General features: G+C 37.3%; 1 protein-coding gene across 3 annotated transcripts in view; it reads right to left on the reverse strand.

The window, feature by feature from the left end:
* Window positions 1-8,866: 8,866 nt before the first annotated feature.
* The window catches only part of SCEL (sciellin), an 82,560-nt gene continuing 65,225 nt past the window's right edge, over window positions 8,867-26,201 (reverse strand). For all 3 annotated transcript variants that reach the window (XM_062566859.1, XM_062566860.1, XM_062566858.1), the window contains 6 exons: window positions 23,957-24,016; window positions 20,455-20,526; window positions 18,776-18,850; window positions 17,361-17,469; window positions 12,314-12,416; window positions 8,867-11,377 (listed from right to left, as the gene is read on the reverse strand). In XM_062566859.1, coding sequence (XP_062422843.1) covers window positions 11,361-11,377; window positions 12,314-12,416; window positions 17,361-17,469; window positions 18,776-18,850; window positions 20,455-20,526; window positions 23,957-24,016 — 436 coding nt within the window. In that variant the 3' untranslated portion in view covers window positions 8,867-11,360. The remainder of the gene's footprint in view (window positions 11,378-12,313; window positions 12,417-17,360; window positions 17,470-18,775; window positions 18,851-20,454; window positions 20,527-23,956; window positions 24,017-26,201) is intronic.

Raw genomic sequence — 26,201 nt, forward strand, 5'->3', positions numbered from 1 at the left:
AGCAGGAGCCGAGGACATCGCCTCCGGACGTCTGCCACGGTGCCCTTGCTAGGGTCAGAGCAAGTCTGGTGCGAGAACAGCTAAACCACACAGGGGTGCGCTAGGTCTGAATTATTCACACAGGATAATATAGCTGCATTTAACTGCATAATACTGAGCACTCCTATGAGCCTGTTGCTGCAAACATGAGTATCCCAAATGATTAGTGCTGGTAAACATAGTCAGCTCTTCCCTGAGGCAGTAAGATCAACTGCGATTCAGTGATATGCCCAAGGCAACTTGGCCATTGTAGCACCCAGGATTACCTATCTTCTGCTTCATTTCCCCTTGCTAGAATAACAGAGGACAGCTTTCTAAATTATCATCCTGACATTTTCTAAAGTTGCAATACAAAATACACAACAAAATCGCAGGAAGCAGTTAAATTGCTGGATGAGTCACTATTGAGAGCTATCAGGACAGATAGGGTACCTGCCCAGTTACTGAACATCAATTTTGGACAGAGTAGTAGCAACATCAGTCACCACTGCCTATTCACAACCTCTGTTCCCTGTCTCAGATTTCATGTGTGAGAAGGGACAGGCTCTAATTTTCTGTTCAGGGCATAAGTAAACTTTGAAATCATCCAGCCTGTCACAATTTTCTCTCTTTTGTATACACTCTTTGGAAACAGAGTCTCTTTCTTCTACTCATGCACAGGACAATGAAACTATTATTTGTTGGTCTTCTAAGTACTCCTACAGTGCAAACAATAACAACTAGTACTACAAGAATGCTTGGAAAGGAAGATACAACAGGGCATAAAGCTTTTTGACTTCCAGATAATGTAACTTTTATCACCGAGGAGAATAAAAGTAGCCCCCGGTGTATTAGATTGCAACCAGATATCACTTAATCCAAAACATTTGTTTGGTTTCCTCTGACCATTAGGAAGAAATAAGTGAAAAAAATGTTAACAGTGTAGAAAATGGCTGGCTTCAGTTCTGTCGCACATCATCAGAGTGTGTAATATAATCCAGTTTTTGTTACTACAGATAATCTTCATTCCCATGAGAAAAGGAGGAATGACTTTTGCCCCAGGCAAAAGGCCTATCTCTCAGGTTGTTATCACTCATAATGGCAGAAGCCTTAATTCTTAGAACCATGTGTATGTTAATCCAATAAAATTTTAAAATGATAAAAAGATAATTAGCAGCATGTATAATATAGAGTTTATTGGTCATTAGTGATATACATACAATGAAAAAAAGTAGTAATTTGTGATAATGATCCAGTGATGGATAATGCAGTGAAGGCAGAGGAAATATTGAAAGAGGTTCCAGAAAGGAGAGAGAGTGGAGAAATCACTTTTTCTCTTTGAACCAGCAAAGCAAAGTTGTTTACAGGACCAACAAAAACCAGGAATTTGACATCTAATTGTTTCACCTTTCAGGTACATAGCATTTTCCCTAATATTTACTGTTTTACCCTATCAACCTTCAATATTCAATATTAAGTGTGGTTTGGCAACAGTATTTTCATTATATGCCAGCTAGGTTAGCACCAAAGAGTATTGACAGACAAATGTCCTGAAAATACTAGTAATCCAAGCTCCTCTGATTGCCAGAACAAGAACACTACTGCGAGGTCAGGACGTTTGAGAGGTAAAAAAAAGCTAACACAGACACGAGTTCGGAGATACCGTAGAAGATGCATTTGGAGATACAGTACAGGTGTCATGGCACATGACCTTAAGAATCACCATTAATGTACTTATATCCAGTTATGAGTAGAAGTAGTTTGTACGTGAATTTTCAACTACCTTCTACTGTTTACACTGCCTACATGCATGTTGTAGCCAGAAACTTGTTCAGACCTAGTTCCTTAAGGGACAAAGCTTAGGACTGAGCATGGTACCCTCGCCTGGGGATAAAATCTTTTTCAGGCAGTCTGTACAAATTGATCAAGTTTACTACATCCAGTCCCCACAAAAATGGTCAGAAGTTTGGCTCTCCAAGCCTAATCTCCATCCAGCAGTGTAGCTAGAAAACAGCTTAAATTTGTGCATGTTTCAACTAGCATGCTCCCAATCTGTGTGAGAGACCCTATCTTTTTTACCAGGCGTTTCCTGGAAGGGTGGTTCTAGTGAATGGAAAAAATCAATTTCACTATACTTGCTCTATATTAAATGTACAGGTAATTTCACTGACATTGCACCTTCACTCAGAACTGCTGACAGATAATAATGTGTTTACACGAACATGCTATTTCATGGTCTTCGTGCTGGCCTCCAATGAAGATAGTTTTGATATCTTAGTCATTAAAATATTTTGACCTAAATTGTTTTTTTAATACAAATGATTTTTCTCCAGTGTCAACATTACTAATAACTTGCTTAACCAGCTCCATTCAGAATCCTTACATTTGCTGATGTGCTTGTTCAACCCAGAACTTTAACAGCTCTTTAAAACCACAGTGAAGACTATGAAGACTGTATTCCTTTCTTAAGTTATTGATAAAAAGTTTTTTGCACCAATTCAAAACATCCAAACATGCCTATGAAACCTGTTATTCCTGAGAAACTGCAGTAGCATAGAAGACGCTGGTTTAGGCTGCTTATGCGACATACTGTAGCAGAAATTTCTGAATCAGTATAGTTACTGATAGACACCGAGTGCAGAGAACAAAGAAGCAGGAAGCCTGTAAATCCCATCTGCTCTTCTCCGAGAATAAGCGTGTTGCTTTATTCTGTAATAGCTGCAGGCTGGACCTGCCTTTCTGGCAAGCCAGCATAGAATGAACTGCATTTAATCCAGACCAGGCTGTACAAAGCGTGTGCTACAATGAAGTCAGGGTATGGGTGGTAAAGTCCAAGTCTGGTGAGATTTTTAAAGCACAGCTGCATTATGGAAAGTGACTATGAAAGTAGTTTTATAAAAATAGAACGGCTGCCATGTGGAGTCAGAGCAGAAGTCCATCTAACCCAGTATCGTATCTTCCAGAAAAGCTAATAGGAGCTGCTTAGGGAAAAATATGTCAGAAACAAGAAAAATATTGAGGGATTCTCTCCTGTTTTAGTGGTCGGTGGCTGGGACATCTGGACCGTTTATTTTTAATTGCTACCAATGTGTAAGAACCTTAGAGTTGTCAAGCCCCATTTTAAAACCATTCATGTATTAGTACTTTACAACACCCTATGGCAATTAGCACTGCAATTTAATTATGTATTGTATGAAAAACTACTTCCTATTATCCTCTTTAAACCTGCTGCCTAGTAATTTAATTGGGTGTCTCAGTTCTGGTATTCTGAGAAAGACAGAATGATTAATCATTCTCTGTTCAGCTTTTCTTTGTCATTCATGATTTTATAAACATATTTTCCCTCCATTATTTCTCTTCCAGACTGACAAACTCTAATCTATATAATCTTGCCTCCACAGAAGTCAGTCTGTACCTCCCATTTTTTTCCTGTCTTCCTCCATAACAAGAACAGAGTTTTTTTCAACCTTTTATTTCTCTTCTTTTATTGCTCTAAGTTTTCTTATATGATGATACCTTAGGGAAAGATTAACAAAAACTTATTGAAAATCAAATATACTTAATTAAATAATTCACCTTAATTCAAAGCATATTGGCTTATTCGGAAATACTAATATGTTTATGAGCATGCCTTGCTTTCAGAAAAGGTGTATGGTCTCCGTGCCAACGTATTATAAATATCCATATGCCTGTATATTCTGTTTTATACTATAAGTTGTACAAATAGGCTTGATTGAAAAGTCAGATTTACTGATCTGCAGTTCCCCAGGGCAGTTTTCATATTTTTTTTTAGTCTGATGTCACAGCTGATGCTTCCAATTTGCTTGGAACCAAATTTGCTTTGAGTGTCCATAAGAAATTCAACAATGTCACATATAAGTTGCTTTAGAATTTTTTCAAGAATGCTTTCTGGTAGTAGAAATTTGCTATTGTTAGCTTTATAAATTTGTTATAAAATATCTGAGTAGTTAATATTTTCCTTGAGTTATAACATGGATTCTTCACTCCCAAAGTCTCTCACAAATGTTTTGCCGTCTTAGCTCTTTTTTTTTTTTTTTTTTTTTTTTATAATTTTCTGTTAACCGGCTTTCTCATTTTTATAAAATTCCCCCCCCCCCCTTTTTTTACTGTTATGACTATGACTTTTGGGGTTTTTCCTTCCTAAGTTAATAATAAATTGGAGTATATCATAATAATTATTAGAATGGATTTTCTAAGGGATTAAATTAAGAATTGCATAATTTTCTGTGAGTCCCACTTGTTTCAGAAAATCAGCATTTATAGTGTCTAAATGGTGTCTGTATCTTAAGCAGAGTCTGCTACTTTGTAGATCCATCTAGATGGAACTATCCATGACAGTTCTAGCTTAATGGAGTGTTACTTTATTTTGACTCATCAGTTCCATGTCTGGCTTGCAAATGTGTTGATTCCTTACCTTCTTTGTCCTTTCCCTTTGCTAAATTCTGGACAGAAAGTATGAACCTGAGTCATATAAATCAGGATAGGTTGTTTTGTTTTCATGAGTTTTAACCAATTATAACGACTATTTATGCTTTTAAAGACACTTGAACATTTGCTTTGTCTTTGGTATACATGTCTATTGGAGAATATAATTTGGTTCACAGAACCCTATCACCAATGAATAAGAATTCACACTATCTCAGTATGTGCCTTTGAGGGTAGAAGGCTGAGAAGGAGATGTGGGGTTCAATGTTATTGATGAATGATCAGATGATGTTATAGTAGAAGATTCTGAAACAGCAGATAGGCTGCTTGAGTATAAAATACTGAAGACTATAATGACAGATGTACCAAAACAGCTTACCTCCAGGAGGCTAAAAATCTGTAACATATTTTGTCAAGAATTCTGATTTCAGTTTGATTTGTCTTTAGGGTAACTGTTGACACACAAAAAATATTCATGAAGATGTAAATTTACTGGCCAGTTCAACTAATTCTGGTCATTGCTTTTTTTCCTCTTTTTTCCATCTTTTGTCTTCTTTAATTCTACCTACATTCAGTTGGAGAAGCTGATTTAAGAAATTCAGCAGCTTTGCAATAAAGTGGAAAAAACTCCATCATCTATGTTAGTAATTCTATCATATGGATAACAGTAAGTGATTTTTATAATTTGGAATTTTTTAGTAAGTTTAGGCCAACAAACTGAATGCTTCCTGATGCTGTAGTGGTTGGTTTTGAAATTACCATATTAAAAAAACAAACAGCAATATGCTTAGCATTGGTGATATGATACATGTAAAAAAAAATTAAATATCACAAAGCCCCCTCAGTCTAATAGGAGATATGCTTTTAGAAAAGGAAAATCTGATTGGCATAAATCTGTACCTAAATCTGTATTTGTTATCCAGAGCCTTTCTTCCATATGCTCCTTAATTTGCAGAGTACTTAAGACAAATCATTAGAGCAACATAACATTTACCATGGTGCTAGAACTTCCTGGATCTGTTTAGTGATGGATCACTTTTTGGCTCTGATCATTTCCATCCATTTTGCAGGTGTGCAGTGAACATCAGACAGACCTCCAAGGCTGGAGGAGAGCTGCTCTGCAATCAGTCTTTCCAAGACAATTTGGAAATAAAAGAAATACCTGCACTGCAAAGGCATGGAAGAACGTATTCTTCTTTGGTAGGTCTTACCCTTGTGTTCCAATTTCTTTGTGAGAAGTAGTCTCTCCTATCTCCACTGTTTTGTTTCATCTTACGTTCCTACTGAGGAATTCCTGTTCTGAATGAGAAAGTATCTAATTTTTTTAAACAGTCCTGATGATCTCTGAGGTAAAAAAATAGAAAATGCCATCCTCAAAGCATGTGCTCTCCTTTGACTGTCTGTGATGTCTCACACTACAGCTGAATAGGCAGAAAAATATCACTCCTTTCATTTCCCTCCTCCCACTTTCCACAAATGTCATTCATGTCAAAACTGGTGTGCTTGTTCCCATGGAAAATTTTGTCATGAGAGAATTAATATTTTATGAAAAAAAGCTGTTTCATTGGTAAGCTGATAAAAGCAGCATTTAAATGCAGTAACAAATGTATAATTTTGTGGATTTCCCAAATTTTAGTATTTTAAATGCTTAGCTTTTTGAGACTGTAATGCAAGAAGTATGGTTAGCTAGTTTCCCATTCTTAATTTCAAGATTTGAACTACATACAGGGATAACATACTAAGTTCAATAGATGGAAGCTCTCTGGAGGAATCAGAAGATATGAAGATAAAACAAAGTTTTCTGAAGTATTCCTCTTGCAGTCAAGTTTTATTGATTTCAGTGGCACTGTATTTATGGCAACACCACAGTACTGCTGCTTTTTAAATTGCTATCTCATTTTAAAATCAGTGATTCTACTTGTCCTTAATTGGTTTCTTTGTATAATACTCTAATCTTTCTCTTAATCTTTTCTCCTTTTTCTGCTTCTTTTGGATATTCTGATAGTGAGCACTAATCCTGGATTCTTTTGTTTCCTACTAGGAACCATACTGTCTTGAATGCCATTTTTTTTCCAAGAAACAACTCTGTTTTCTTTTTTCTTTCTGAGGAGGTAGTTAAATGTTGGCTGCCCATTGTTTTGACCACACTAGCTGTCTGAGCTCCCTCCCTAAACAGATGTCTGATGACTGCACAGCAATGCCAAGATACAGATGAGGGCTTTTGGCAAAATTATACTCAGATACTGACTCTAAGAGGACAAAACCAGCCAACTAGTTTTAAGTGTTGGCACAGGCTATGAGAGCGTGGTTGTCAATTTGTAACTGACACATTTATCAAAACTCCATGAAAAATTGCAAATTTGTGAGTAGCTTCCTTGGAAAGGGAGGTAAATATCTGAGCTTTTCTTGTGCCAGAGAGGCCACTGCTATTCTGGGCACTGCACAAATGCAGAGTCAGTCCTTGTCCAAGAGCTCACAGACTAGGAAGGCAAGTAAGATACTAAGGCTTGAAAGAGATTACCATGTTCTTTTACAAAAGTGAATGGAGACATTTCTAGGACACTCAAAGGAAACCCAAACTTCCATTTTCAAGGAGTACCCTCACCATCCTGCTCCAACCAAACCTGAGTGCAGGCAACACCTCTAATGTTGCTAGAAAAGAGCACAGAATTAACAGAGATAAATAATCATTACTATTGCTTTTAATGAATTAGACCACTCTAATGAGATGGAGGAATTCCAGGTCTTTGCTTCTGAGATTGTTTCTGTATTTTCTATTCAACTACCTTTCCTGAGAGGTAGATCTAGGCACATAGGTAGCAACTGCACTGGTAGTAAAGCTGTTTTGTTGTTCACAGATCATAAGGATCCAGGCTCTACAGGCCAGAGAACACAGCAACAGCACTAATGGGAACATCTACTTCATTCCATACACCAGAGTCTGTGCCATTGTGTTACACCACTTCACTGAAACATAGAAACATATGTACCTCGAGAGGGGAAACTGAACTCGACCCTTCCGGTTTCTGAGACAGTGATCTATTCAAAGAGAGGAGCAACACCATCTCCATGATTTTAAAAAACAGCAGTCATCACTATATTTTTGTGAGGGTCTGATCTTAGCAGTATGTGCCAAGCATGCTTTGAGAATACCTACGGATTCTTCTCCCTAAAACATATGGAATGTTTCTAAGTCCCATTTTTACTTATGTAGGAGATAAGAACTGAGTTGTTCAGACCAAGCCGATAGCAAAATAGGACAGCAGGCTTCTAGAAACTTTGAAGTCAAAGAAGGAAGTATCTTATGAGGTTAAGACTTCAAGAATTATGCATCAGTTAAGCAACTGAACAGAGCTATTTTGGTTACCAATTTCAGACTTTATGGAATAAAGCATGTCTCTGTTATGCTGCTGTGAAAAAAAAGAGGTGTTTTGGTGCAGCAGAGGGGAGAAAGGAAGGCTACATTTCTTCCTTTTACTTTGATACTGACCTGACTGGAAGGTAAAACCACCTCCTGATGTAACAGAGCAGTTGCAGTGAGCAAGCAAGTATGATTGCAAAGCAAAAACAAACAGGAAAGTAGATATTTTTTGCCCCTAAGTAATATGATTATGTTAATAATATCAAGGAGAGCAACATGGGGAGCAGAGGTCTGACCTACATACATTCTGAATAAATAAAGTGAATGCTCAAAACTGTCCCAACACAACATACATCTACATAGCAGGGAGCAAGTAGAGCTGACCTATTGAATAACAGCTAGGACCCTTTGACGTTGACCAGGCTTTTATAAGCCTGGGTAATGAGGTTTCAGAAAGTAAGACAGTGTGTCCTGTCAAACTCAAGAGACATTTGCTACAAGAAGAAAAGGATGAAAGAACAAACAGTGTTGCAGACGTTCATCACCTTACTTCAAGCGCTGCTGAACGATGCTCGGACTGAGCATGCTGTAAGAACCTACATAGGATACAACAGAATATATTCATTCAGCAACAGTTTTTGTGACCATCTTATTGCAAGTATCAGTACTTTTGAAGCTATCTATATCTTTTAAATGCACCAATATGCATTGTATGTTTTATTTCACCCCTTTCCTCTTATTGCTTGATTCTCCCCCCTCCCTTAAAGCTATGCCTTTGCTTTGTAAAATAAAGAAGTATCCATTGCATATTGAGAAAATGGGTCTGATGAATCACAAAACCCACATAATTTAGTATATTATCTCTCAATACAGCTTTTCAGTCTAATTTAATGCATTATTGAGGATAACATATTCATTAAAACAGCTGCCAGCAAACTGTTCCTTCCGATTGTTTCATGGAAGCACTAGTCTAATAGAAATAAAACACCACATGCTAATGATATGCAAAAAGGACAAAAAACAATCGAGTTTTGATACACTGGTATTGAGATGTTAATATGATTTTTTTTAATGAGTACTGACATCCAGGCTTTTATATGGTAAATATCAAGCATCACAAAACCAGTGTTTCTTTTCAGCAAACTTACAATATATAATAAAAATTTTTTTAAATGGAAAAACACATAGCAAAATTATCAAGTCTGTTCAGCAAGGATGAATTAATGAGCAGAGAATTACTATTTATTGTTTCTGTATTGCTGCTTCTCTGTCAGTGAGCATTTAAGTAGGAGATATTTGGAGTTTGTTCCTGGTTTCTAGAGTAGTGAACTACAGTATCATATCCCGTCAAAAGCTAGAAAATCCTGTATTCTAGTGGTGTGGCTCAAACCAATACCTAATGTATTACATTGTAGCCAACCATGAGCAAATACGATTGGTCTCTAAATAGGACCAGATTTGCAAACCACCATTAAAACTTCTCCACTAATTCTCTTGTACAAATTTCATTGTTGCCTACCGAAATACAGCATAACATTTGGTACAATTTAATGAAAATACATCATCAGCAATAGACACACACCAGGAAAAATATTTATAATGTTTATAATAACATGTTTTATTAAAGCTACTGCCTTAATTTCTTAAGATTTTTCATAAATAATAACAAATCAAATTATCTACTCTTCCACAAGTTCTTTGTGTGCAATACTGAACATAATTTAAGATGGGCAACCTAGATTACATCCTTTCAATTGCTGAAATTACAGACATCCATACCACCTGTCTCCACTACTGCAGGGGCAGAAGAAGAGAGAAACTTTGGCTGGGACAGCCCTTCAGTAGTCTAACATTAATCTGAACCTTTTAAAAGGTTGAAATCTGCTCAGATTCCAGCAGTCTTGGAGTATTCTGGTTTTAGTGCCAGGAAGTCACAATCAGCTAGATCATTGGACTGTAAAGGAAACTTTAAACCCCCTGAGGCCACCACTTTCTAGAATATGTAGCCCCTTCATTCTTTTTATATTTATGTTTGTTATAGATAATTAATTGAATTATCTCCTAAGTAACAAGAGAAGAAATAGATCTATTTACATGTCTGTTTTCCTTTTGAACTAAATCTGCATAACTCTAGGGTTATTTTTTTGGGAGAGAGAATCATTTGACTAATATGTACTTCACTTTTTTCAGCCTTTGGAGGAAAAATAGATTCTGTCAAAAATAGATATCTAAGAAGTTCTTTTCAGCTGAGATAAAAGGGAGAAAAATCAATTCTGAATATCATTATCTAAAATATCCCAAAGCAGAAGATAACAGTAAACACTTCCATTGGTCCAGTAAACCCTGAACTATTGATTATTTTAGGCAAATATGACAAACAACTATTGACTGTAGAGGAAATTTATACTATCACAAAATATGAGCTCTTCTTTGCATTTCTTATCTTAACATATATACTTTGTCCAAAAGAAAAAAAAAAATGCTTTCATTGTAGTTTCCAGGGAAGGAGTTCACCTGCCTAATGTAGATGTCTAGGAATCAGTTATTCACTCCAAGATCATTGGCAGACAGTGGAAAGGAAGACAGACTTTCAGAGCATGGTTTACCACATTGTAAAATAGATGTTTGCAATTTGATCAGATGAATTGCTTCCTAAAAACATCTACTTCTCTGTAATGACTATAAAAATGGAATAGGACAAGTAGCTTAAATGTAGATCTCTACATTGCAGATGTTTAAATTTAGCTGAGATGAATCCAAGGCACTTACAGATTGAGCTTAATAAAATAGAAAAGATTAATACATGCTGTCATGCAAAGTATATATTTCATGATTTCATGGCAGCTATTAAGTGTACATTTTTAAAAAAATGATACTACAATAATTGAGGACTAAAAACGTGGAGTGAGATACTAGTAACTTAAGCTTTCTAACAATTTTTATCTAAATCCCTCTGTAGTCAATAGAGATAGATTTTTTCCTCAAATGACTTGTTTCGTTACTTGGAAACAATCTCCCACTAGAGACTGAAATCTCTCCTCAATATACAGAGGGAATTCACTTCACTCTATAGGAAACCAGTAGTTTAAACTATATAATTGACTTTTAGATGGCTAATCTTAGAGGAGATTAATCCTATCTATGCTATATAAAGATAATAGTTCTTTATATCTGAGGAAACATGGTTTCAGTAAAAAAAATATAGCCAATGCAAAACTTGTGTTAGGTATTTGTATAGGTAATTCCTGCTGTTCAAAACATTTCAATAAATTATTATTAGTTTTACAAACAACTTAGCAGTTTCACATATCTGATGAAGATACTGAACAATATTTTGTTTTGCTTTCTGGAACATCAATATAAAAAGACATTTAAATTCTACTGGAATTCATTCCTTTGGGAACCACACAGTAAGATTACATTTAGAGTATTTTAGTTCTAGTAATAATAATAATTTTCCATAGCAGCTTGAATTAACAGACCAATACACTTAACACCAGTTGAACTTCTTTATCTTGCTTTGTGTAGGTCCAAATTAGTAGATCCATTTTTCTGCAAGAGAAGAAAGATTGGTCAGAAATACCAAATAAATCAGTATTCTATATCATCTGAATCAATATGATCTGAATCAATATTCAGATTTATAACTGTCACTATGCCTTATGGTTTTTTTTAACCTAATTAATTGGCAAATTCACTATTCCCATTAAATGTTGCAATCGCTTAATACATTATATATTCTAACAAAACAATTTGACTAACATAATTTTATTTAACATAATGCTATCTCAAATAGTATATCATTGAACACTAATTTATCAGAATGCTTTATCTAAGTTTCCATTTTCTCTATTCAATTTAGAGGTCCTAATTTTTATGAATTAATAATTGCCATGAATATTTAAGAAAGACTTAAAATCCTGCAACTCCTAGAAAAAATAATGAAAAAAAGCTTAATTTTTTAATTAACAGACCTTACATGTCTGTTCAATCACTATGCTCCACACAAGGAGCATAAAATAGTAAGAATGCTACTCACTACAAAATATTTTCATTTTGATTCATTTAGATTGTGTAAATTCTTTTCATTGGTCAGAATGACTACATAAGGCGAAATGACTTCAGAACCCTGGCTTAATTATTTAAACATAGCAACCTGATTCTCAGATGGCCGTGGAGTATATTCCTGTGACTTTCAGGGCAAGAATCAGTTGCATCACTATACATAATGACTGCACAGGTAGGTGTCTTCAGTGAGAGCTTAGAGCTCTCACTCACAGATACAGAAAAAATCACATATCTAGAGCCTGGAGCTGGATATCATCCAAAGCAACTCAGTCTTATTTAGTATTATATTTTGGAAAAGTTTAAGTATGCAGATATAAGCAAAAGCAATAGCTGTGTTGCAATATATTCAAGTTACTGGAATGAAGTTCTACAGTTTTATTTTTTCTTACTTTGTTCAATATAAAACATCTTCCATCTTACCTCTAGCTTTGGAATAGCAAGGCTCACAGTGCACAGTTTGTCTGTAAATCCAAATGCTGTCTCCTGCTTTCAGATCTTCTAGTGGTCTTTTGCATACTTCGCACTTCAACACACAAATAAAAGTAACAATAAAAATTAAAACCATTCTCTAATATTTGTTCCTAGCATGCTGTCTTCTAGGATGCTAACATTCTCAGATCAGAATGGGATAATGAGTACTGCAGTATCACGAAATCTGATGAAAGAGTGTTTTTCATCAACACTAAACCTAAAAACCTAATCTTTAGACGCCTGAAAGTAAGATATCTAAGTCTGAACTTGTTCCCTAGGTTATCTTCTTTAGAGTCAGCAACCCCTCCTGCCCTGACGCTTATAGAGGGTAATTTCTCTCTCTTAATTTAGAAATGTATTCTAAGGTGAACCACTCTTTGGAGATCGTTTTTAGTTTTCATTGAGGAAAGGAAGCACATTCAGACTTAAACATCCAACTAAGAGTAAATGTTCCCATCTCCAGGAATCTAAAACTGCTAATTTCAAAATGTTTATGGTACTTTATCTTATCCATTAAATATTTCCCCCATAATTGTTGAATCCAGGTACTAATTTAATAAATTTGTGAAAAAGCAAACTTTTGAGATAAAGGAGTATCTCCCATGTTTCAGACAAAAAAATACACAGAGATCACAAGGAAATTCTACAGTGGATCAAGGTGAAAACTTAAATAAGTCATTCAATCTATAGACTAGAATCTTGACCTCCAGATCATCTTTTTTTTTCTAGCCTAATAAGAGAATTGCAGATTCTGATGTCTAAGTATTTTATCCATTGATATGTGAAAACTAACATTGCTTTTACAGTACCATTCATAATCAAATTGTCAGCTAGCCCAGAAAGGCCTTTCCATAATTTTCACATGGTGGCTGTCTAGTCAGAAAATTTTGGATTGAAAATCTTTGTTAAAATACAGATTAACAGTTCTACCCGAAATATCCCTTTGCAGCTAAATGAATAAAGAATTTGCATGATGTCAGTCAGCACTATGGGTTTAAAGACATTTTGTTCTATAAGACCCAGGATTCAACAGACCCAGATAACACACAGTTGCCTTATATTACACATACTTACTAGAACTAGTATGACATTGAAATGTAGCACTCAGTATTGATGAGTGTAACAGAGCACTAGAGAACATTTTCCTTTTTTCTTTGCAGCTTTACAGAAGACCTATATTATTTTTTTCTATAACTTTTCTAAATAAGCTATTAGTATTAAGGTACCTAAACTATTCAAAACAGTCTGCTCTTTCTTCTCTCTCACTTCATTCACGTTCTCTTGTCACAAATGGTGGAGGAGCCTACGAGGAAGGGTGTCCTGCTGGACCTTGTCCTTACCAACAGAGAGGGACTGGTTAGACATGTGAAGGTTGGGGGCAGCCTTGGCTACAGTGACCACGAGATGGTGGAGTTCAGGATCCTGCAGGAAAGACGTAAGGGAACAAGCGGGATTGCAGCCCTGGACTTCAGGAGAGCGGACTTTGGGCTCTTCAGAGACCTAATTGGTGGAGTCTCATGGGATAAGGCCCTAGAAGGAAGGAGGGTCCAGGAGAGCTGACTAATATTCAAACATCGCTTCCTCCAAGCTCAAGAGCGGTGCATCCCTATGAGCAAGAAGTGCAGCAAAAGGGGCAGGAGACCTTCATGGTTGAGCAAGGAGCTCTTGGCCAAATTCAGACAGAAGAAGAAAATACACAGAATGTGGAAGAGGGGACAGGCTACTTGAGAGAATTATAGGAATGCAGTCAGAGTATGTAGAGATGCGCCGAGGAAGGCTAAGGCCCAGCTGGAATTGAGTCTGGCAAGGGATGTCAGGGACAACAGGAAGGGCTTCCTCAAATACATCAGCAGCAAGAGGAGGACTAGGGAAAGTGTGGGCCCGCTACTGAATGGGGCGGGGGCCCTGGTGACAAGGGATACAGAGAAGGCAGAATTACTGAATGCCTTCTTTGCTTCAGTCTTCACTGCTAAGGGCAGCCCTCAGGAATCCTGCAGCCTGGATGTGAGGGAGAAAGTCCAGAGAAGGGAAGACTTTCCTTTGGTTGAGGAGAATAGGATTAGAGACCTTCTGGGCAGGCTAGACATCCACAAATCCATGGGCCCACGGGTACTAAGGGAGCTGGCAGATGTTGTTGCCAAGCCGCTCTCCATCATCTTTGAAAGGTCCTGGAAAACTGGAGAGGTGCCTGAGGACTGGAAGAAAGCCAGTATCACTCCAGTCTTCAAGGCAAGGGCAAGAAGGAGGAGCCAGACAACTATAGGCCGGTCAGCCTCACCTCCATCCCTGGACAGGTGATGGAACAGCTCATTCTGGATGTCATCTCCAGGCATATGGAGGAAAAGAAGGTGATGAGGAGCAGCCAGTATGGATTCACCAAGGGCAAATCCTGCTTAACCAATCTGATAGCCTTCTAGGATGGCATGACTGGCTGGGTAGAGGAGGGAAGAGCAGTGGACGTTGTCTCCCTCGACTTCAGCAAGGCTTTTGATGCTGTCTCCCATAACATCCTCCTAGAGAAGCTCAGGAAGTGTGGGTTAGATGAGTGCACAGTGAGGTGGATTGAGCACTGGCTGAAAGGCAGAGCTCAGAGGGTCGTCATCAGTGGCATGGAGTCTAGTTGGAGGCCTGTGGCTAGTGGCGTCCCCCAGGGCTCAGTACTGGGTCCCATCCTGTTCAACTTCTTCATCAATGACCTGGATGAGGGGACAGAGTGCCTCCTCAGCAAGTTTGCTGATGATACCAAGCTGGGAGGAGTGGCTGATACACCAGAGGGCTGTGCTGACATTCGGAGAGACCTGGACAGGCTGGAGAGCTGGGCAGAGAGGAACCTCCTGAGGTTCAACAAGGGCAAGTGCAGGGTCCTGCACCTAGGGAAAAATAACCCTAGGCACCAGTACAAGCTGGGGGCTGACCTGCTGGAGAGCAGCTCTTCAGAGAAAGACCTGTGAGAGCTGGTGGATGACAAGTTGACCATGTGCCAGCAATGTGCCCTTGTGGCCAAGAAGGCCAATGGTCTCCTGGGGTGCATTGGGAAGAGTGTTGCCAGCAGGTCGAGGGAGGTGATCCTGCCCCTCTCCTCAGCCCTGGGGAGACCTCATCTCGAGTCCTGTGTCCAGTTCTGGGCCCCCCTGGACAAGAGAGAGAGATGGAGCTACTGGTGAGAGTCCAGCATAGGGCTATGAGGATGATCCGAGGGCTGGAGCATCTGCCCTGTGAGGAATGGCTGCGAGAGCTGGCCTCTTCAGCCTGGGGAAGAGAAGACTGAGGGGGGGATCTTATCAATAAGTACCTGAAGGGAGGGTGTCAAGGGGACGGGGACAAACTCTCTTTTCAGTTGTCCCATGTGACAGGACAGGAGGCGATGGGCAGAAATTGAAGCACAGGAAGTTCAGCCTGAGCGTGAGGGGGAATTTCTTCCCTGTGAGAGTGACGGAGCACTGGCACAGGTTGCCCAGAGGGGTTGTGGAGTCTCCTTCTCTGGAGATCTTCAAGGCCCGCCTGGATGCAACCCTGTCTAACATGCTCTACGTGACCCTGCTGGAGGAGGGACGTTGGACTAGATGATCTCCAGAGGTCCCCTCCAACCTTACTGATTCTATGATTCTATGATAAGTCACCAAAATAACCGGAATGTTTTCAAAGCTTAGATCGTCGAGTTTAATTAGTATTTTTATATAGAGCAAACAGTCTACAATGCAGATGATTCCCTCAGTGAGCTTTTGGTATATAGCTTTCAAGGGAAACAAAGACCTTATAGTCTGGTCAAACTATACGCAACTCTCTAATGGATACAAGGGATTTATAAGGAGCTAAATGAATATTAATGATGAGGTACTGTAGTACTTAGCTAAGTACATAACTGTAAGCATGAACCACAGAGCTACACTAGCTGCTATTTTTTTGTAAATGTTTTCATAAATAGGTAGTGACATAAAACTTAAGGCGAGTTTTTCTGACTAGACAAGCTGCCGTTTGGGTATAAGCAGCCAAAAGAATACCATTTAAAAAGTAAACTTCAATATTTGAAATATAGTTCAGCTAATACCAAAAGAATAAGTTAGTGCTCCTAACTGTGTTGTAAAGCCCTTTCTTCTTTATGTGGGCTGATCCATTTAAGAAGAAAGGACTCAAACCAGAATTTGTTTTGACTTGTAATAATGCATTTGAAGAAGTATTACATAGTGATTGTCATGGAAATTACATGTCTAGTGCTCACAGAACCCATACGAGACAGAAAGCATACACAGCTTCAGAGATGTTAAATAAAACCTTGCTGCAGTAAAGCTTGGGATTACTGTTCATGCAATAACTAGGCAAAAGAACTGCTGTCAGAAGCAAAAGTGTAAGCTATGCAAGACTGGGCTGAAAATGAGCTATGCTAATACAGTTTTGCTTAGTATTGTTTGCTACATCAATGAACTTTGTGCATGAGACACAAGAACCAAGACAAGCGGATCAGCAAGAAAACACAAAATGATTTCATCTCTGTTACCTTAAATATTTCTTATTAATGACTTTGAATATAGCTCCTTCATAAGCCATGATTTTAGGTGTCACTTGCTACAGAGCAAAACACTTTATATAAAATAAGCGGAACAAAATTTTATAATATAAAGAAAGTGTAAGTAGTTATACCAGATATATCAGACTGGGAGTGAACATAACTGAAGGCTTATAAACATGTAGTAGATTCAGGATAAGTGTCACCACATCCTTTATCCTCCTTGTGGTTGGAGGAGGAGATAGAAAAAGACAAAGAGAGAAAAAGGGGGGGAGAGAGGGAAAGAAAGAGAGGAGGAGTGAGAAGGAGAGAGAGAGAGAGAGAGAGAGAAAGACAAAAGATATGATATTACCTAGATTAATCTTCCCCTCCAGTGTACAAGCCTTCCTCTTTTCCCAGGTGGAGAAGGCCTAATTCTATTATCATATGTGTAATATAATGTAGGTCTTACATTTAAATTAGATTTCTTAGTAGCAGGTTTAATCTTCTTACCTTGAAGCAGGTTGAATGACAGCAAATTTGCAAGGCATCTAAGATCATTTTGGCATCTATGCCCAAGGGCTTCCTGCAGTATGTACATATATCTTTTCCAATTATACTCCTGTGTATATAATATAACATCAGCTGTCAGAAAAAAAAGCTACCACTGAAATCTCAAGGAGAAAATTGGCTACCTTAGTGTATTACATGGGAAAGATTAGTATACAGTACAATGGTCACAAATGGAAACATGTCACGTGTATAGTCCCACCACTCTAGTTGACAGGCATAATATATATGTGCTCGTGACAGGCAAATTGATGAATATAATTGTCAAGTAGCAAAAATACCTCATAAAAAGAAAGATCTTCTATGGTGAATGGAATGATTTCAAACAGTAATGAGACTGTATTAAATTGCCGCATGTATGGGAGCATGTACACAAAATGGGGATGAAGTGGAATGTAATGATGAGAACATTTTAATCACAAAAGCAAATGGGTAGTTGAATTTAAACTGCCATCATGTGATCAGTCTGGTACAGAATTATCCTCTGTGTTGCACAGGTAACTGCATTTTTTATTTTCTGTACTGCAGACAGAAATACTACTTTCACAGCAATTATAATGAACGTATGAAATGTATAAAACTATCCACTTAGTATTCATAACAATAATCTTTTCTTTTTATCTTCCTCACTTTTTTACACTTTCATGTGATATTGATTTATGCTTTCTCTAGACACAACTGCTGGTGTTGTTTTTGCAGTGTAAAATCAATTGATCTTGCTTCTTTCCACACACTGATAAACCATTGTATTCATAGTTTAACCATTTCGAGAGTTTGTTTTTCATACTTTAGAAAAGATATATGTTTTTATGATTCTGTATATTTCCAAATAATGAGAATATCCATATTATCTGAACTGAAAATGGTGAGGACAGTTAAAAATTTTCTTTGTAAGAAAGTAAGATATTACCGATTTGAGCAAATATACTAAACATAAGGATGTCTTAACTTGTGTGAAAAAATAAAGCTTTTAACAGCATTATCATGCCAACTTATCCATCCATATCTATACTTAAACTTGATCATCACAGAGAGTATTTTCACACAGGAAGGAAATTTTAGATTAAACAGTTACCAAAGGTAGAAAACTACAGAATGACATAGCCAACTCTATCACTTAAGGCATTGGCCATTGTTTCTATAGATATTTTAAACATCTGTGACAAACCAAATGTAAGATTAAGCTGCAGAATTATGTAAAGGATGGTCTGATGGTAAGATCCCACTGAAAGGGAGCTTTTTATGAAAAGCTCCCTGACTAGCCTGACTTCCACTGCTCTCTTTGTCTAAACACATGAAAGCTTATGCAAAATGTCTATGCCCTTTGATTCTGTACAGCATTATTAATGTGTACTTACTGATCAGAAGTAGAGTAAACAGTTTTGATAGTATTTCCGGTTATATTTTCTTCATAGCCACCATGTGATGATTTGCTGTGAGGCAGTCAGGATATAACAATTATTAAACAGCACTTCTGATTTTAAAAGGTTTCACTACATTAATAATAATATGCAAATTAAACAAATGTAACACATTTGTATAAATACACTGAGTGATGAGCTTTTTGTCTTTTATTTTCATGACTATCAAGAAAAATATATCAAATAAAAATTTATAAAGTAGAAGTATAATGTGTCCTGTCTTAGACTGTGTTCTGCTACTGTATGATTCTCTAGCGTCTCAAAATGAAATCTATAAACCCATTGAGGAAGGTCTAAAAATATGGTACTGGACTTGCCTGAGCTCATATCTTAGTTTAAATGATACATGTCAGGAAACGGTAACAGGCTTTGTTTTTTTCCTTTTGTTGTTCTTTCATGAGTCCTCAAATAGCTGTCAAATAACCAAACAAAATTGCAGTGTGTCCCTAGAAGCAGAGTAAGGTCTTTAGAGTACAGACTATTCAGTGTGTGGTTTGTGTTTACTGCAGTAACTGTGTTGTTCCTTACACTCAGAGTTGAAGGATTATGCTGAATTTAACTACTAGGGAACTTAAATCTTCCTTTTTTAACAGTTCCAGTCGCTTAACTGTCAGATTTGTTTGACATGCAAGGGATGAGCAAGTATGTGACAGCTGTGGAAGCCATCTTGCCATACAAGTTTTGAACAGTTCTGAGTTGATTTAATTATTCTATTTCTCCAGAAATGCATAAGGTATATGGTAATCATTACACATTTCATATCCCTGTTGAATGATATTTAGCAATGCTAAGCTATAAAGATATTTATTTTTTTTATGATCATGTGTGTTTGCAGAAGGTACCTTTTTTTTCAGGAAGAGTGTAATAGAGTTCCCTACAACTGATAACATGTGGCCCAGATACAGTATTTCATATATCTGTTTTCTGTAATGAATATGTCATATCTGATTTCTATGCAACAACAGAAATGTATTAAAAATGCACAGTTAGTGAGAAGTTTAAATGATAAATGCTTATATATGTTTCATAAAACCTAGCTGTGTATTTATTATTTAATAACAATATAACACGCCTGGATTTGCTCATTACAGAAGTAGCTTCTCACAGTTGAACACCCAGTGCTTCATTTACATTGCAGGCAGTATGAAAGTAAGCTTCCTAAGTAGGAAAGCAAATTTAAGTTAACTGACTTCCTTAGTTTTGCCCTGGCCAAGCTAGATACATGCGCAAAACACATGTTACTGTATGGAGTATATTGGCAGATGCAACTAAAGTGCCTAAAGTTTCTTAATGCAAACAGAAACGGCATAGTAATATCAACTCTGTACTCCTAAAATGTACTGTCCTCTCTGAGCTTCTTTCTGTTGTTAAACTTATTTCTCTCAAATCTTCTTTTTAACTCACTGTATTTAGCTGCAGAATCTGATCCTGGGACATGTTGATGTCATCTAGCTATGTCAAGGTTGAGAATGGCAATGTGTGTATTGTGCATGGCATACTCATGGTATCTGGTGCAGTGTGCCTGAAAATAACACTGTATATCTCAAGCATATATTTTCAGAATCACTGTATAAAAAGCTGTATAGAGAAAAATATTTGAGATATCTCTCCAGTACCTATTTTCCTCAAAAGTCCTTGAGTATACACCAATGTCCCTTGGATTTGAATAACTGGCTGAAGTATTATAGCTGAAATACAAACAAACATGAATAATTGCATCTTTAAACAACAACAAAAAAAATTGTACTATATAGGACAAAAAGCTACAAAACCACAGCAAAAATATTTTTAACCATTAGTTACCAGTTTTGCCCACCCAAAATATGAGGAAGCTCAGAACCGTATCAAATAAATGCATAGCGTGACACTGTGACAAGACATTAAGTTAACATTGAGTCACAGTGCAGCCTGAAAACTCCCAACCTGACCAAGTCCTTTCTTTCAGTCTCTATCACCCACTCCTTTACTTGTTATAGTGTGATTTGTTTCTACAGCCAAATACTCTGTTGAACCCATTGCATAAAAAATGCAAGAACGAACTGTTCATTTAATAAGCTTTCATGAATTAAATATGAATTTCAATTACAGTTCTTGGTAGGGTATATATATTTTGTCACATGTAAGGTAATACTGCACACTAAAGCATGTTCTTTGCCCTGCCATTCTTGTGTTATCTTTCCCTTTCAATTTTCAAAGCTAATCAGAACATTACAGCTGAGAAACTGTATGTCTGCAAAATGCTGTAAAGTGTTAATTAATTCACATGCTGAATACTCATATGAGTTTTAAACATATATGCTGTTTGGCTTCTTTTATTCTCATGGCCTTGATGGCCATGCAGAAATTTCAGAATATGCAAATCCCAACCATGCTATCTCATCCCAGCTTCCTGCAGCAAATATAAGAAAACAAGAGACCAAAGACTTTGTGCCTAGCCATATCCCATCCACACCAAGGACAAGGTGTGGATAAAGACAGGGAAAGGGATCTTGGATAAAGTAGCAGACTAAGAGACATTTTCTCTATTACTAAGGGTCAATAGAAGATTTCTCCTTCCCCTTCCATATCCTCAGCTTTGAATCCCCAGTTCATCACCTCTGTATAACCTGAGGCACCACTGTGTCCCTTACACATAAGACTGTATCTTCAAACAATCCTGACTACGTGGATGGGTTGCTTGATATTACACAGTGATTTTCCTAATCCAAAAAAGTCTTTCATTCAAGAATGATACATTTTTTGTTGTCATATTGCTTGAAAATACATTTTTTAATTGTGAACAAAAATATACTGTTTCCTTTACACCAACAGTTTCCCCTTACTAACAGACCTGAAGTTTATTCAGTTCTATCAAATATTCATATATTGCATTTTACACTCAGATTTGCAATGTATGCGCTTCTAGGGACAGAGTCCAGATAGATCAAGAGTACTGCAGGAGAAACGCATTTAAACATAGTCTGTATGCAGCCCCCCTAAAAAGCCAGAAACCCACGTTACAATTTTAGTTTTTAGGATGAGAGATGATGCACGGGTTCAGGTTCATCCTGTATACTGTCAGAAATTTAATGAAGCATCTGAGTGAAGAACATGTTTTCCTTATAGCTACGGAAAGAAATAAGCTACCCTAGAGCACAGTGCATCTAATATCTGAATAACGTGCTGGAGATGCCTTTTCTCTATTAATTATATTAATTCTGGCTTAATGACTCCCCTAAATTTCCTGCCTCATATACACCTCTGCAGTTACGTAGGGCATGATAGGACTGCCCACTCTATGCACTAGAGCTGTGCTTCTGTGGGCTTCTATTCATGGGATCCTGGAAGCAGATTTGGAAGAGGGCTGACTATAAAAGCATGATCCCAGGGACCAGCGGGAGGTTTTCAAACATCACTGAACTTTCGTGTATAAAGATGGTTTCTCTCATTTTTTTGCAAGAAATGGCACTTTAGACATTCTGGTTTATTGTGCACAGTATCTGGATTTTCTTTCACTGTTGCTAGAATAGTTTGTAGGAAGATTACTTGGAGTACTTGGAGCATTTTCATACACTTGCTCAGCTACCCTAAGAAAGCAACAAGAAAACACACACTTTTTAAAAATCACTTTCAGCTATGCAGCTTTCAGTTACAGCTATAACTATAAATGTAGAAGCTTCTGTTAGTAACAGTGAGTAAAAGACTTTTTTTCTTTTTTCTAACAGTGTTAAATTAGTGCTTGTGAAAAGTAACAGAGTCACAGCCCTATACTTTAAAGTGCTCCAATTTATGCTGGTGGATATATTTGTATTAGAAACTTCAGTTAACATTAATTGACCCCTCGTTTCCTCAAAGTTTCCACTGAGGCTTTCTTCTACCCACTAATGCTGCTCCAGTGATTGAAAGCATTCTGCACTTTCTTGGTAGTATTCTGTACTGTCAGAGTCGTACCCTTTGGAAAAGAGAACGTAAAACAAGTTTGAACAGAACAGATCCAGATATCTCAGGAATTGTAACATGGATCATAATGTTTTATTCTTGGTTTTAGTACATTTTAGTTTCAACTGAGAAATAAGATGAGCTTGTTTCTTGCTTTCATGTACTACAGTGATGGCTTTATTAGAAACAACCAGCTGAACAGATACATGGACTATTATTTCAAAGAACAGAATTATGATTCAAGCAGGAGAAACTCTGTCTCCTGTAGTTTTCTCTGCCATAAACATGCCATGCTACCAAATATAAAAATAAACCTTGTCAGACAAATTATAGGATTTAAGTAATAAGTGCTAATAATTTTCTTGATGATACTACAAAGCAGCTCAAACAAAGGCTGCTCTTCTTTGGTTTTGCTAAAAGTTATATTCTGAAACAGTTTGATTATTATAAGTCTTAACTCTGGATGCTTGGCCTGCAGTTTGATTTATTTCAGTGAGCTTCCAAGGTCTGAAGCTTCACTAAATGAACCTTGCTCAGTGCCAGTCACTGTTTTATATGCATGGCATGTCACATGAAGCAGCACCCTCTATTGTGCTCGAGTCGTAATCTGGAAGGCCTCCTTTCAGAACTAAGAAAAACTCATTCACTGTACATGTGCAGTATTTGCTTCTCTGGTCAGACTGTCAAGTGACATTGCTAGAATTAAAATATTTTATATTAAAAATAGCAGAAGCATTTATTTAAATAGCTAAGCTCTTCCTCATCATTTACATATTTAAATGCAAGATTCCAAAAAATACCACGTGAATTCTAGCTGAAAATATAATAATAGCTTTGCTTTAATTAACCACATTGGGTCCTAGAGTCTACAAATACTATGGATCCTAGTAGCAGTGATTTGTGTTTCTTTGAGATACTAGGGCTGAGTTCACAAAATGTCTAGATAAGCACAAAAATACTTTTATGGGTCTTGTCACTAGGCATCTTCATTCACTAAAAGATTATGGGTTTCAGTTATTATTTATCATTATCAAAATATATGCAGCTATATTGCAAATGTTATGAATAACTCAGAATTCTTACTCAAGCTATGCCAATTCTGTTTGTTTGTATTAGGAATAAACATTGTTAGGTACCACACTAAACAACTATGACTCAATATTTGGTAAATATTAGAGAGAACTATGAACTGAGTCTCACCTCTTTTTACTTTGAGCACCAGCAGGTTTTATTTCTATATGATCACCATGGTCCTGATCTCTGTGAAAGTGAGAAATACCTCAAAATTAATCAAATCATGTGATTCTATTTCAGCATGTTTAATAGGTTGAATTATGTTAAAGAAGAAAAAACTATATGCATTTCACAAGGGAGATTCCTGACACACTGAATACATATCACAATTGTTTCATACAATGTTTTTAGTCATTTATGAAGTTAGAGTTATCAGTTCAAACCTTAATATTTTTCAGTTGCTCTCCAGTAAATACACAACATTACAAAGGAATGACAAGATACTCAAAAATGTTCATGGGATCATAGAGATCATTCAAGCCAGGAGGGACATCAGGAGGTCTCTAGTCCAAGCTCCTGCTCAAAGAAGGTGCAGCTCTGAGTTCAGACCAGCTGGCTCATGGCTTTGTCCAGCTGGTTCTTGAAAACTTCTAAGGACGTAGACTACACAAACTCTTTGGGCAACCTGCTCCACTGCCTGATTGTCCTCATTGGGGAAAAGTTTCTCCTTATATTCAGTCTGAATATTACGTGCTTCAATTTATGCCCATTGTCGCTCATCCTCTCACCACGCACCGCTGTGGCAAGCCTGGCTCTGTCTCCTTGCTGACTCCTGTGGTCATCCCTTCACCAGGCTGAACCAGCCCCAGTCCCTCAGCCTCTCCTCACAGGGCAAGTGCTCTAGCCCCAACCATCCTGGTGGCACTTATCCAAGTTTATTAATGTCTTTCTTGAAGCATGGGGGCGGAGGAGAGTAGAGGAGCAAAACTGAATGCAGAATTAATGATGTGGTCTCACAAGCACTGAGTAAAGGGGATAATCACTTCCCTTAATCAGCTGCTTGTGTGGAGGGGGTTCATACAGCCCTGATGCTGCTGGCCATCTTCGCTGCCAGAGTGCACTGCTGGCTCACACACAGCTCACTGTCTCCCAAAGGCCCCAAGGCCTTTCCACAGAGCTGCTCCCCAGCCCATCAGCCCCTAGACTGTATCACTGCAAGAGGGTCTTCCCTCTCCAGGAGCAGGACTTTGCTTTTGTCCTTACTGAATTTTTTTAAGCCCTCCTGCCCAGTTCTCCCGCCTGTTTAGGTCCTTCTGAATGACATCTCTGCCCCTGAGCATATCAACTGGTTCTCCCAGTTTATAAATCTACTTTGTTCAATCTAACTCAAATACCTGGTGGACTTGTAAGATATAAGCATTTTAGCACCTCAGCCAAGCATGCTTTCTTCCATCACACTAGATCAAATTATTTGAAACTTACATAGTACTTCTGCTATTAATATAGTAATACCTATTAATATTAGTAATACTGTAGTACTGTAGTAGTGTGGGTTTCAGACTCTAGCATGTGTTTATAGAAATTTTTCCATTGTTACATTCATTAATGTGATAGTTAGACATCAGCATACATACTAAAGTTTATGGGAGCATAAAATCAAAAAGGAATCACTGGGATAATCTAGCCTAATTTGTAAAACCAAGCCACTTGGTTTTCTTTTCTTAATAAATTCCTGTTTGAATTGGAGTATATTTTTTAGATAAGGATGCAATCTTGAAAAAAAGAAACAAATTGAATAAGATAGGAAACTGCTCATAAGCCTTTTAAACCTATTCCAAAAGATAATTAGTCTTACCATTAAAAATGATACTTTGGCTGTGATTTCCTTTAGGAATCTAAAGTTAGACAACCCATCTAATCAGATATCTTGTCTCCTTCCAAAGTAAAAAAGAGACAGAGACATTAACAGAAATTTACTTCAACCATTCTGGACATCTATAAATGGAACTACACAATTGTGATGGTGCAAAAAGTGATGAAAAGGTCTAAATAGACTGTGGCTCTACCATTATAACCTGATAACATCATTCCTTTCAGTACATGCACCTGTATTATGAGTTATATAAATGGCCGCCAAGCTGTGAAGTGCTTTTATTTGATTTGTCTGTATATCTAGATCAGATTCCTCTTACAAATGCTGTTATTGGGACTTTATAAGGCTTTACAGTCTCCAGGACCATATTACTGCATCTATACTAGTAAGCAAATCCATTGTTTCTGAAAAAGCTAATTCTGTATTAACCAATCTATAATTAAAATAATAGCATTAATCACTGAAAAATTGTGTAAGATAAGAAAGGACAAACTGGTTCTCATCTGAAAGTGAAGAATGGCACTAAGAAGAAAGAGGACTTTTTTTAGTGATCCATCT

The sequence above is a fragment of the Rhea pennata genome, chromosome 1 (genome assembly GCF_028389875.1).
Source record: "Rhea pennata isolate bPtePen1 chromosome 1, bPtePen1.pri, whole genome shotgun sequence".
In the NCBI taxonomy this organism is placed as follows: domain Eukaryota; kingdom Metazoa; phylum Chordata; class Aves; order Rheiformes; family Rheidae; genus Rhea; species Rhea pennata.